This window comes from Oryzias latipes, chromosome 6 (assembly GCF_053564925.1).
Source record: "Oryzias latipes strain Hd-rR chromosome 6, Olatipes_Hd-rR_3.1".
NCBI lineage: Eukaryota > Metazoa > Chordata > Actinopteri > Beloniformes > Adrianichthyidae > Oryzias > Oryzias latipes.
Window position 1 is genome coordinate 10,003,873 of NC_136242.1, and position 11,019 is coordinate 10,014,891.

At 41.3% G+C, this 11,019-nt stretch overlaps 2 protein-coding genes across 2 annotated transcripts; both read left to right on the forward strand.

Annotated features, from left to right (window-relative positions):
* The first annotated feature begins 2,074 nt into the window (after positions 1 to 2,074).
* Positions 2,075 to 7,701, forward strand: pdia3 (protein disulfide isomerase family A, member 3). The gene is made up of 13 exons (XM_004069407.5): positions 2,075 to 2,414; positions 3,253 to 3,331; positions 3,452 to 3,569; positions 3,652 to 3,759; positions 4,404 to 4,530; positions 4,708 to 4,824; positions 4,902 to 5,027; positions 5,198 to 5,380; positions 5,713 to 5,821; positions 6,259 to 6,387; positions 6,780 to 6,859; positions 6,981 to 7,038; positions 7,109 to 7,701. The coding sequence occupies exons 1-13, from the start codon at positions 2,281 to 2,283 to the stop codon at positions 7,220 to 7,222; spliced, it is 1,482 nt and encodes a 493-aa protein (XP_004069455.1). The 5' UTR covers positions 2,075 to 2,280; the 3' UTR covers positions 7,223 to 7,701.
* Positions 7,702 to 8,523: 822 nt separating this feature from the next.
* On the forward strand, positions 8,524 to 10,804 carry isg20 (interferon stimulated exonuclease gene). The gene is made up of 4 exons (XM_004069408.5): positions 8,524 to 8,659; positions 9,138 to 9,782; positions 9,988 to 10,188; positions 10,268 to 10,804. The coding sequence occupies exons 2-4, from the start codon at positions 9,159 to 9,161 to the stop codon at positions 10,466 to 10,468; spliced, it is 1,026 nt and encodes a 341-aa protein (XP_004069456.1). The 5' UTR covers positions 8,524 to 8,659; positions 9,138 to 9,158; the 3' UTR covers positions 10,469 to 10,804.
* The last annotated feature ends 215 nt before the right edge of the window (positions 10,805 to 11,019 follow it).

An 11,019-nucleotide genomic window follows, 5' to 3' on the forward strand; every position in this document is an offset into this window, starting at 1 on the left:
TAGTTGTGTACTAATGAAAGAATGACCAAACATAAGGCATGACATGATTACTATCATTGTCCTCACAAAAGGAGCATCTGATTTGTCACGTAAATATATGAGTTTTAAAACCAAAATTTGCATAAATATGAGATGCTTTTACTGTCCTGAACATCCTGTCCATTTTTTTCACTGTCTTTTTATTTTGTCACTCAACCATTTTATGACCTTTATTTAAACAATTTAGTGGCGTTTAACTAATATTTTCTTTCCACTTGCAGCACTTTAGACCTCTCATTATAGTAGTTTTATAATATACTTTTTCTTTGTATTCACAGCACATCAGTTCTGGAAGCATATGTGTCTCATAAAAAAAAGTCAGTACCGGAAATGCTTTTTCATTTTCACAATAAAGCTGCGTCCGTTGACTCTGAAGCAGGGGTGTCAAACTCATTTTCACTGAGGGCCACATCAGCATAGTGGCTGTCCTCAAAGGGCCAGATATAACTAATACATGTAACTAAATGTAATGAAAAATAAATGTAACTACTCCTTAATGTTAAATAACTCATTTATTTACTTACTATAACTTTTTAAAGTACAGTAACAATAATTACAGTTGCGTAGAAAACATATATTTCCTTGTTGCTCTGGCATAAATCCTTTTAAATTTGATTCTGTCAGGTTAGGTTATATGGACAGTGTTTAAGTCCTAATGTATAGTTGTCCAATCAGATATTTCAAGTCCAATTCCCCCTAGATATGAATAAATACACACCAATTTTTATTTTTTATTCTAAGAAATTAAAAACTTCTATGCTCTCGCAGGGCACATAAAATGACATGGCGGGCCACATTTGGCCCCCGGGCCTTGAGTTTGACACATGTGCTCTAAAGTAAAATTAAAAATCAATCCGTAATCCGCCAATCGGCCTTTTCTTTTTCTTCTTCAAAACTGCTCATTCTGTCACTTAATTAAAATGATAAATAAAATGGTATTTAAAATTTCGTTTTCACAAAGTTCTCTAGTAAACGTGTTAGAAATATCTAATTTGACCATTAAAATGGATTAACAGAAATGTTTTTTCGTTTTCACGATGTAACTGCATCATTTTACTCAGCATCAATTGACTCAATTTTTTTGAAATATGAGACACACATTCTTCTATATTCATTAGGATTGTGTGTGGATTAACAACAACAAACAGGAAGCAAAAAAGAAAAGAAAAGACTGAAGCATTTGGCACTGCCCAGTAACGCCATCTGCTGGCGCAATGAGGACACTGTATTTCAAGACGACTGTGAAGAGATCTGGTTTTGATCATTTTTATAACATAACTTTGCTGGGTGTGCATATAAAACAGTCTGAATGACCAACACAGATACTTTTAGTTTTACTAATGTGATTATAAATCATATTATATACTATAGAGCTATGTTTAGTCAATTACCACCAGTCGTGTTCAATTATTTTAAACCATTCAGAGAAGTTTTGATCTGACAGTGGTGCAGTGTCTCAGTTATCACCCTAGAAAGTAGTCCAACGCTAATTTACTTCATCCAGAAATGTCCATATTTAGATATGGTTCAATTAATATCCTCAGAGGAGTGCTTAGAGTCTGGTAGAAGGTCTGGGAGAGTGTAGACCATAAATCTTTACTGTGGGGAAAAAAAACTGGCCTGAAATCATAGCTTTAGAACGTTTAGAAAGACAAAGTCCTCAACAGTTATAGAAATCTTTTTGTTGATGATAAACCACAGCCAGTGGTTGTGTTTTAAAGTGACCGGAAAGTGGCTTTAAAATATTCCTGTGAAGCAAGGCAGTTTTAATTAATTTATCAAACAAAGTAAGTTTGTGCTTTTGTGACGTTGTAGTTTCTAAAATCTACACCTGAGCAGGTGCTATTTTACCTCAAAATGTTTTCACATCATGAAAACACGATCTGGTAAAAATCAACAGGACTTCCGCGTGTTAGAGGCGTTTTGATTTTTGCCCAGTGCTGATTGGTTAAAATGCTCCGTATGTCATCTATTCTCGCTGCTGATTGGCTGACATCCGAAGAGTGACTTGGTAAGTGGACCAATGAGAGGCTGCCACACTCTGGTAAGAAGAGGTCCCGCTGCCTGTGAAGATCCTGAGCGGCTCTTGTTCCTTTCTCTTTCTTTATCGTTTTCTGTCTTGGCCTTAACTGAGGAGCTTGCAGCTTTGGCGTTCACGCTGTCAAACCGACGCGATAGAGGACAGCCGCGAACTCCTCCTGCATCATTTTTGCTTATTTGAAGTGGACTGCCCCGTGAGAGATGCTAAGGTTGATCTTTTTAGCCGCTCTGGCAGGTTTCACTCGGGCCAGTGACGTGCTCGAGTACACGGATGATGACTTTGAAAGCAGGATTGGAAATCATGATCTGGCTCTCGTGGAATTTTTTGCTCCTTGGTGAGTGAGTCCCGTCGTCTATTGTTCCGGTGCTGCGTCGCAGCATTGTTAGCAAAGGCTACGTTTAGCTTTATATTTACGCGACTTATATCTGCAGAAATGAATTTATCTTTATATGTGGGAAAGAAAAATCACGCTTTCCTTCATCTGTCATTAAAATCGCTTTACTCATTAGCTAAGCTAGCTTGGGGGACCAAATGCTGCTAGCATTGCTGCAGGTAAACCTGCAGCCGTAAATGTGTACTAAATTATTATAATTAAACAAGCATGTGTATGTATAAATACATATTAAAATGATATTTTTACATTTAAAGAAATGTTTATGGTTCGCGTTTAAAATTAACACTATAATAGCTAAAATCTGTGATAATCAGCAACGAGGAAGTTAGGGGGTGTGGCGTTTGGTTGTTGTAACCTTCTGATTGGCTAATGAAGTTTTGGTGTCCTTATCCTATTGGTCCACGGAAAGTCTGACGTGTTTTCTCTGTGCCAAACTTGAATGAATTCAATTTTGCTAAACTTACAATTCAAACGCTTTAAACGTGTTTTACTTTGTACAGTTGACTTTTTTTTGTTAGTAACTGTGAAACATATCTTACAACAAAGTGTCCCCGTGAATGTTTACTGACCTTTTTTTGTAGTAAATTGAGAACACATTGCTAATCCAAACACGTGAAAGATGAGCCTTTTGACTCCAGCACTTAAATTTGTTTAGGCTTCTGAGTATTAAAGGTGTTAGATTTCACGCAGGGAGTTTGTTTTTGGTCTTGACGAGTTTAAAGCTGATGTGTCACCCCCCCCCTCCCTCTTTTTTGCCACCCCCATATTGTTTCTTTAGGTGTGGTCATTGTAAACGACTGGCCCCTGAATACGAAGCAGCAGCCACACGCTTGAAAGGCATTGTTCCACTCGTTAAGGTATTGTACACTCCTCTTCATTTATCTGCTCTCTGGATGCACTTTTTGCACTTTCTGTTTGTCAATACTCTCCCCATTAAGTGATTTAGTCCCCCTCCCCCCTCCCCCCCTCCAATCTAGGTCGACTGCACCGCCAACAGCAACATATGCAGCAAGTATGGCGTCAGCGGGTACCCAACTTTGAAGATCTTCAGAGATGGAGAGGAATCTGGTCCTTACGATGGTCCCAGAAGTGCAGGTATTCACCTTACACCCCTGTTTTGTAATTCTTCAAAAAAAAAAGGTTGAATTGCATCTAAGGCTGCTCTTCCTCTCTCAAGATGGGATCGTCAGTTTTCTGAAGAAGCAGGCTGGCCCAGCTTCAGTGGAGCTCAAGACGGATGCTGACTTTGAGAAGTTCATCGGAGATCAAGATGCAAGTGTTGTTGGTGAGTTTTGTTTCTCCCACTTCTTGTCATAACAGTCTTTTCTGAGCTGCATAAAAAAGTCACAGTGGTTTTAATAGTTCCATGAATAGTTCACCACCTGTTGTTTCCTCGGTTGCCAGATCTGTTAATGATCAGCACAAAAGTAATCAGTTTTATTTAGAGCTAGTCCAAATACCACTCTATAGAAACTGATAATTATACTGTAAGCATATTTAGGAAAAGCTTAAAGCTGCAGAGAGGAAATAGGAAAAAAAATCAATAAAGTCTCAGGCTCCCCTGAAGTGGATTAATCAGACGTCCAAATGGTTTGTATGCTGATGTCACCGTAGCTATGGCCATGAGTGAAGTGGGAAAAGGAGGATAGACTAACACTCTTATCACACATTACATTATTTGCACTTCTGTGTCCAAAGGTTACACACTTGACAGCAAAAGTAGTACATAATTCCCCACCTTCTTCCCCAAATGCAGTAAACTATAACATTTTCCCAAGAATACTAAAGAAAAACAGTTGTAAATCGCATCTCCCATTTAATGTGAGCTGAATGTGTTTAAATGAAGCTTGATTGGCATAAAAACCCACAGAATCTGTTGAGGCCGGCTGCGAGTTTTTGCTTGATGGACGATGTGTCCGTTCTTTCCAGGGTTCTTCGCCGATCAGAGCACTTCACAGGCCGAGTTCTTGAAGGCAGCCAGCGCCTTGAGGGACGACTATCGCTTTGCCCACACCAACTCTGAAGCTCTTCTTAAGAGCAACGGCATTGATGAAGAGTGAGTAGATCTGCAAGAGCTATAAGAAGCTTGGTTAAACATGTGGTTAAGATGATGGTGCATCTACAACTTTGGTGGTCAGTTTTGCTGCAGACGTCTCCAGAAGTGTCAAAATAAGTGACCTGCTTGTTCTCTGTGAAACTGAGATGACTGATCTTTTTCTGTTTTGGTTTTCAGGGGAGTCGTCCTATTCCGCCCGCCTCGCCTCAACAACAAGTTCGAGGAGAACTCTGTCAAATTCACAGAAGACAAATTCACCAGCAACAAAATCAAGAAGTTTATTCAGGAGAACATGTGAGTGCTCCAGATCCCCTCATGGCTGCACGGCACAGAGCAGTTCCTGACATTGTTTTCTCTTTCTCTGTTCTCAGCTTTGGAATCTGTCCACACATGACTGACGATAACAAAGATCAGTTGAAAGGAAAAGATCTGCTGGTGGCTTATTATGAGGTCGATTATGACAAGAACCCCAAAGGTTCCAACTACTGGAGGAATAGGTGGGTGTCCTGCACTTTTTTGGTGCTGCTGTCCTCAACAGAAGCTTAAACATCTGCATGATCAAAATTCCCTCTGAAATGGCAGAAGAGTGGACGCTGCACCTGCTTTTGTTTGACTCCCCTCCCCGCTTTATTTCAGTAACTTACATGTTGACTGTCTGATATTTTAGAGTGATGAAGGTGGCAAAAAGCTTCCTGGATCAGGGCAAGAAGCTTAACTTCGCTGTGGCCAACAAGAACACGTTCAGCCACGAAGTGTCGGAGTTCGGGCTGAGCAGCAGCTCGGGGGAGCTCCCCGTAGTGGCCATCCGCACCTCCAAGGGCGACAAATACGTCATGACGGAGGAGTTCTCGTAAGTGTGGATTAGAAGGGTGCCCGGGATCGCAGAGTAATCTGAAAATGATGTGCTTTTTTGTTAGAGAATCAATTTATGCTTTATAGAGTTCAGGAAAACACTGGAAACGGCTTTGGTTATAAATATGCAGCTTTTACACTGCAGCAGATCTGTTTTAAAAATAGTATCTACTTAAAATGAATTCAATTATTCTTGATTGTAACTTGAGCCAGTTGCTACTCGAATGTGACGTCTTCCCTCCCTTAAAGGAGGCTGCTGTCCTGTACGGAAGCTGAAGTTTGGTGATCATGTCTGTTAAATCTCCATCCCTGTTTCACTTTTTCTAACAGACGTGACGGAAAAGCTCTGGAGCGTTTCCTGCAGGACTACTTTGATGGGAAGCTGAAACGCTACCTTAAATCTGAGCCCATTCCAGAGGACAACGACGGCCCTGTTAAGGTAACGGGTTCTTAAACGCTTCACTTCCCTGTAGATCGGTTTTACGGACTGCTGGTAAAAGAGATCATCAGACTGTCAGTCATCATAAAAAATCTGACTTCAACACTGACAGATGGTCTAAATGAAATCCAGATTAAACCACGTTTGACTTTTTCTTTTTTCTTTTCTTTGTTCAATGAGCCATTTCAAGATTTCACAGACATAAACTCAAACCATGGAATTTAACTTTCCACCATCATAAAGCAATCATGTCAGGTTTTTTATTTATTTATTGGAACTAACTTTATAAAGCTGATTCATCTTGACATACTAATACATTTTTGTAAAAATGCCCCCCAAAAGAATCTGGGTATGATAGTATAAAAACATCATAGCTGTTGCACGCGTGCCCCTGTGGAATTCCATCAGAGCTTGTGACGCCTCGTCTTTCTTCTCAGGTCTTGGTGGCTGAGAACTTTGACTCCATCGTCAACGACGACAGCAAAGATGTTCTGATTGAGTTCTACGCCCCGTGGTGCGGACACTGCAAGAACCTGGAGCCCAAATACAACGAGCTGGGAGAAAAGGTGAGTCTTTTCAGAGAATATATTTGTAATTAAATCTGTTTATGGGGCCTTTTAGAGTTGTATACTTTTGGAAATCATACTTTTTCTTTAAAAAGCTGTTTAGCAAAGCAGATGGCGTATACTTGGAAAGCGCTTTCCTGCCTTCTTAGAAGGCTCACAACACTTCAGTCACGGTCCCATTCACACTCCACCGGCCCATAACCTGCGGGGTTATAGTGCTTGCCCAAGGACACTTCAACACATGGACGGGAAGGGCGGGAATTGAACCTGCAATATTCCCATCATAGGTCGACCACTCCACCTCTGCACCGTGGCTGCCCCATATTAAAACAAAAAGACGAGCTTGTAGACGAGGAAACTCTGATTTCTCACATGATCTCCTGTTTTTGCAGCTGGCCAATGATCCCAACGTTGTCATTGCCAAGATGGACGCTACAGCCAATGACGTTCCATCTCCGTATGAAGTCAGCGGGTGAGAAGCCTTGTTTTACACATTCAAAGTTTTGAGGGCTGCGTGATGCTTTCTGAAACGATCAAATCTAACTGAAGCTTTTTCTTTTAAAATGATTTTCCTTCAACCTTTGCTCTTCCAGTTTCCCCACGATCTACTTCTCTCCAGCCGGTCGCAAGACGTCCCCAAAGAAATATGAAGTAAGTCTCTCCTCAGCGCTCGAAGCCGAGCTGCTGTTTGCTCTCTGCTGATCGTCCTGTCACTCTGCAGGGAGGTCGGGAGGTCAGCGACTTCATCTCCTACCTGAAGAGAGAGGCCTCCAACCCGTTAGTGATGCAGGAAGAGCCCAAGAAGAAGAAGAAGGATGACAAGTCAGAGCTATAAGACGTCCAAACAGGAACTGAAACCCCACACGCGTCATCACCAGGAGGAATGGGATTGGGGCAAAGAACTAAATTATAGTCCACTATTTTAGTGAACTGCAGAATGCCGTGGACCTGAAGTCCAAGTTTTCCTTCCATTGGTCTTCTGCTGCTCTGGGAATTCTGTGGAGGGATGGTGGCCAGGGTCTCAAAACTGAAACCTTTTTTCTTTTTTTGTATTTTTTTTTTTTTGTCTTGGAGAATGAGGGGCAGCTTATGTGGGGAAAATGATTTCTTTGGTCTGTCTACGACACCACAGACTGATGCACTTTGGTTTAATGTCAGTTTCTGATCATCTGTTGCTTTAGATGTCCTCGCCATCATGGGATTTTCCTTATTCCGTAACTGGTCTCCCCCCCCCCCCCCCTTTTTTTTTTTTTTTTTTTTTTTTTTTTTTTTTACACGGAAGGATTGTGAAATAAAAAGGCCCACAAAACCAAAGTGTATGAAGTTTTCTTATGACTAGTTTATTCTGCCTCTTCAGATTAAGGATGCAACAGTTTGTAACACTTTTTTAAACACTTAAAAAAATATTTTAAAACTAGTATTTTTATTTTTTTAAATGAAGAGAATTTGATGCTGGGTTTTAGTTCAGAGTTTTCTGCAATAATGCTCAAACCCACTGGATTCAGCTCCAGTAAAGTAAAAAGAAAAATGCAAGTTTGTTTTGGTGAACCGGTTTTATTTTTCATTGCTAAAAGTGATTTGGATCAATTAAAACGGCTGACATTTGTTTGGGGAACTATTGGTGTAAAAGTTAAAAGTATATTTGAAATTTTAGTACATTTGGTTCAGATAAATAACTTGGTGAAACTAGTTTTTCATTTTAGATTTTGTTTTCCGTATTCCTTCAATGAGCTGCACGGTGGTGCAGTGGTTAGCTCTCTTGCCTCACAGCAAGAGAAGCCCCCCCAGTCCCTGAAACAGAACATCAATGGGGGACCTTTCTGTGTGGAGTTTGCATGTTCTCTCCGTGCATGTGTGGGTTCTCTCCGGGGTCTTCGGCTTCCTCCCACTGCCCCAAAAACATGCTTCATAGGTCAATTGGCAACTCTAAATGGTCCCTAAGTGTGAATGGTTGTGTGATTGCGGCCCTGTGACAGACTGGCGGACAGTCCACGGGTGGCCCCGGCAGCCCCGTGACCCCGAAAGGCATAAAACGGCAGAAGATGAATGAATGAATGTATTCCTTCAATTAAACTCCTTATGCTCGTTAACATTAATGGCATAGCAATGATGCGCTGATCCTGATCTGCCACTAGGAGGCGATACTGAGATCTTCAGTCTAAACTGTAACCTCGAAGAAGAGAAGCGGGCCAATCAGGAGCAACCCTCATGTAGTTCGTCCAGACATGTTCTTAACACGTGTTGAAGAAGAGGACAGCCGACTGTATGTACTGTAAGTAAATCATTAAATAGTATTTGATCTCTTTTTAGATACAGTATATTTATATCACGGTTGTGACGTTCTCAGTGAATTATTAGTGTGACCAATGCTTTTATATGATCGCTTGTTTCTCTTCAGTTCAAACTCGCTTGCCTGATCTGACGCACGCTGCGAGGCTGCCTCAATATCCTCCGTTTAAAATATCCCTAGATGGTCATTATTTGCGTTAAAACAGTGTTGTGTCTTTGTACGTGAAAGCTGTTATTTGTACAGTTTGTGTCTGGTAAATATAAATGCTATTTTCGTGGCGCTGTTTAAGCTACGTAAACTAAAGAAAGACCGGCGCTGCCATAACAGCTTGTTGTCAAGTCAGGCTTTTCTGCAGGACTAGATGTGGCTGTAACTTCAACACACATTAGAGTCCATTGTCTCTTATTTTAAGATCAATCTGACTCCTAAACATGTAAATGAATTTAGTTTTTCTTCTTAGATGTGAACACAGCCATTAAAGATGGCTGAACCACCGAAGAGGACCATCAGGCGCTCCTCGGGCCTTCTTGGGAATTACAGATATCTGTTTAAGAAAGCCATGCTGATACGTGCGAGAGAGAACGGCATGGCCAGGAAAAAACGGCTTCAAGTGAGACTCCACGGGAAAACAATAAAAGAAGGAACTGCAGATGGATCACCTGAATATTCAGGTAAACCACCCAAAGGAAATGATGGAGCTGACTCAGACCAGAAAGGACAAACTTTATCTTCAAGTAGCAAAACTCTTGTGATGAAAAATGGAAACCCTGGGGCCAAAGACCACAACATGACAGCTCCTAGAGACCGATGGGAGGTGGACAGTGGGTTCTCTGAAGCCAGTCCTCCAACCAGCGGTCGCAGCTCGCCGTGCCCCAGCGTATGCCGTACTTCCGTGGTGGCTTTGGACTGTGAAATGGTGGGGACGGGGACGGGCGGAAGAGTCAGTGAGCTGGGCCGCTGCAGCATCCTGGATTACCATGGCAACGTTCTGTATGATAAATATGTCAGACCCTGTCAGCCCGTGACCAACTTTAGAACGCGCTGGAGTGGGATCCGCCGGCATCACATGCGCAACGCCACACCTTTCTCTGAGGCCAGAGAAGAGGTATGTTGTGTTCAAATCTCCATAATTTCCTTTTGCAAAACCAGTCAGTGTGGATGTAAATACACTAATGAACTACAGCAGCATCAGGAGTAGAGGTGAGATTAAACAGAAATGTAGATTTTGCTGAGATATTTCTTCACAGTTTGAAATTGAAATCAAGAGCTGTGATGCCAGCGATTGTTCTCACTTCACGTCTCTCTTGCAGATCCTCAAAATACTCGAAGACAAAGTGATTGTAGGTCACTCCATTTACAATGATTTCAAGGTACTGGACATTTTCCATCCAGCTCACATGGTCAGAGACACGAGCATGACACGCCACCTCAGCCGCTTGGCTGGTTTCCCTCGTGGCCGTTGTTCTTCCCTCCGAATTTTGTCCAGGAAACTCTTAAAGAGGAATATCCAGGTAAAACACGTTTAAGATAAAAACAGCGAGTGTAGCCTAAATTGTTGTCAGGTGTGTAAATTCTTCTTCGTCTTGCCAGGTTGGGAAGAAAGGTCACTGTTCAGTGGAGGACGCCACGGCAGCTCTTGATCTCTACAAGCTGGTGGAAGGAGAATGGGAGCAGGAGCTGGAGAGGCAGCTAAGAGATGAAGGTGTTCCGCACGAGCCGAGCTTCGCCTCGTCAAACCACTACATGAAAGACGAGTACTGGCCTGAAGGCGTGACTGCACACCGTCACTGAGCTTTTTAGTGTTCGCGACACTTTCAGTGGGAAATACCTCAGCTTGTCTTTGCACAGTTTTCAAGAAAAGCTTCAGATTTTGTAAAGAAATGTAAAGTGATTAAAAAAAAGAAAAGATATTCAAAAAATTGTTCAGAAGTTGCAGTGTCTTTAAAGAAGTATAATGTTATTTAGGTTTAAATTATTACCTTTTAAAGGAAGTAAACTTGCTCAGATAAAACTTGTAAGACGTGGTCAGTGTTTATACTAAAGTCATATATATGCAGCATTTCTCATTTTCCACACTACTACTGCTGAAAAAGGATGTCAAATAAAACAAATAGAACCTTAAAAAAAGCAGTCTGTTTTTTTTTTTAATAAATTAAATGCACATTCAAACATTTCAGCTGCTAGGAACAGAACTTTATTCAGCATGGTGGGTGTAGTTTTGAGTATTCACTCCAGTGAATCCTGTTAGGAAATGTGTTGCATAATTGAGATTTGACTTTGAAGTTCATAAGATTGTGTGTTTTGTTAATCCAGTTTCAATGAGGGAGATGGTCAGACCTGTA

Excerpts from the sequence above, each read along its gene's own strand:
- isg20 (XM_004069408.5), top strand. The coding sequence starts at position 9,159 with ATGGCTGAACCACCGAAGAGGACCATCAGGCGCTCCTCGGGCCTTCTT. Across the intron at positions 9,783-9,987 it reads TCTCTGAGGCCAGAGAAGAG|ATCCTCAAAATACTCGAAGA; the intron begins GTATGTTGTGTT and ends TCTCTCTTGCAG. Across the intron at positions 10,189-10,267 it reads TCTTAAAGAGGAATATCCAG|GTTGGGAAGAAAGGTCACTG; the intron begins GTAAAACACGTT and ends TCGTCTTGCCAG.
- pdia3 (XM_004069407.5), top strand. The coding sequence starts at position 2,281 with ATGCTAAGGTTGATCTTTTTAGCCGCTCTGGCAGGTTTCACTCGGGCC. Across the intron at positions 4,531-4,707 it reads AGCAACGGCATTGATGAAGA|GGGAGTCGTCCTATTCCGCC; the intron begins GTGAGTAGATCT and ends TTTGGTTTTCAG. Across the intron at positions 6,860-6,980 it reads TCTCCGTATGAAGTCAGCGG|TTTCCCCACGATCTACTTCT; the intron begins GTGAGAAGCCTT and ends TTGCTCTTCCAG.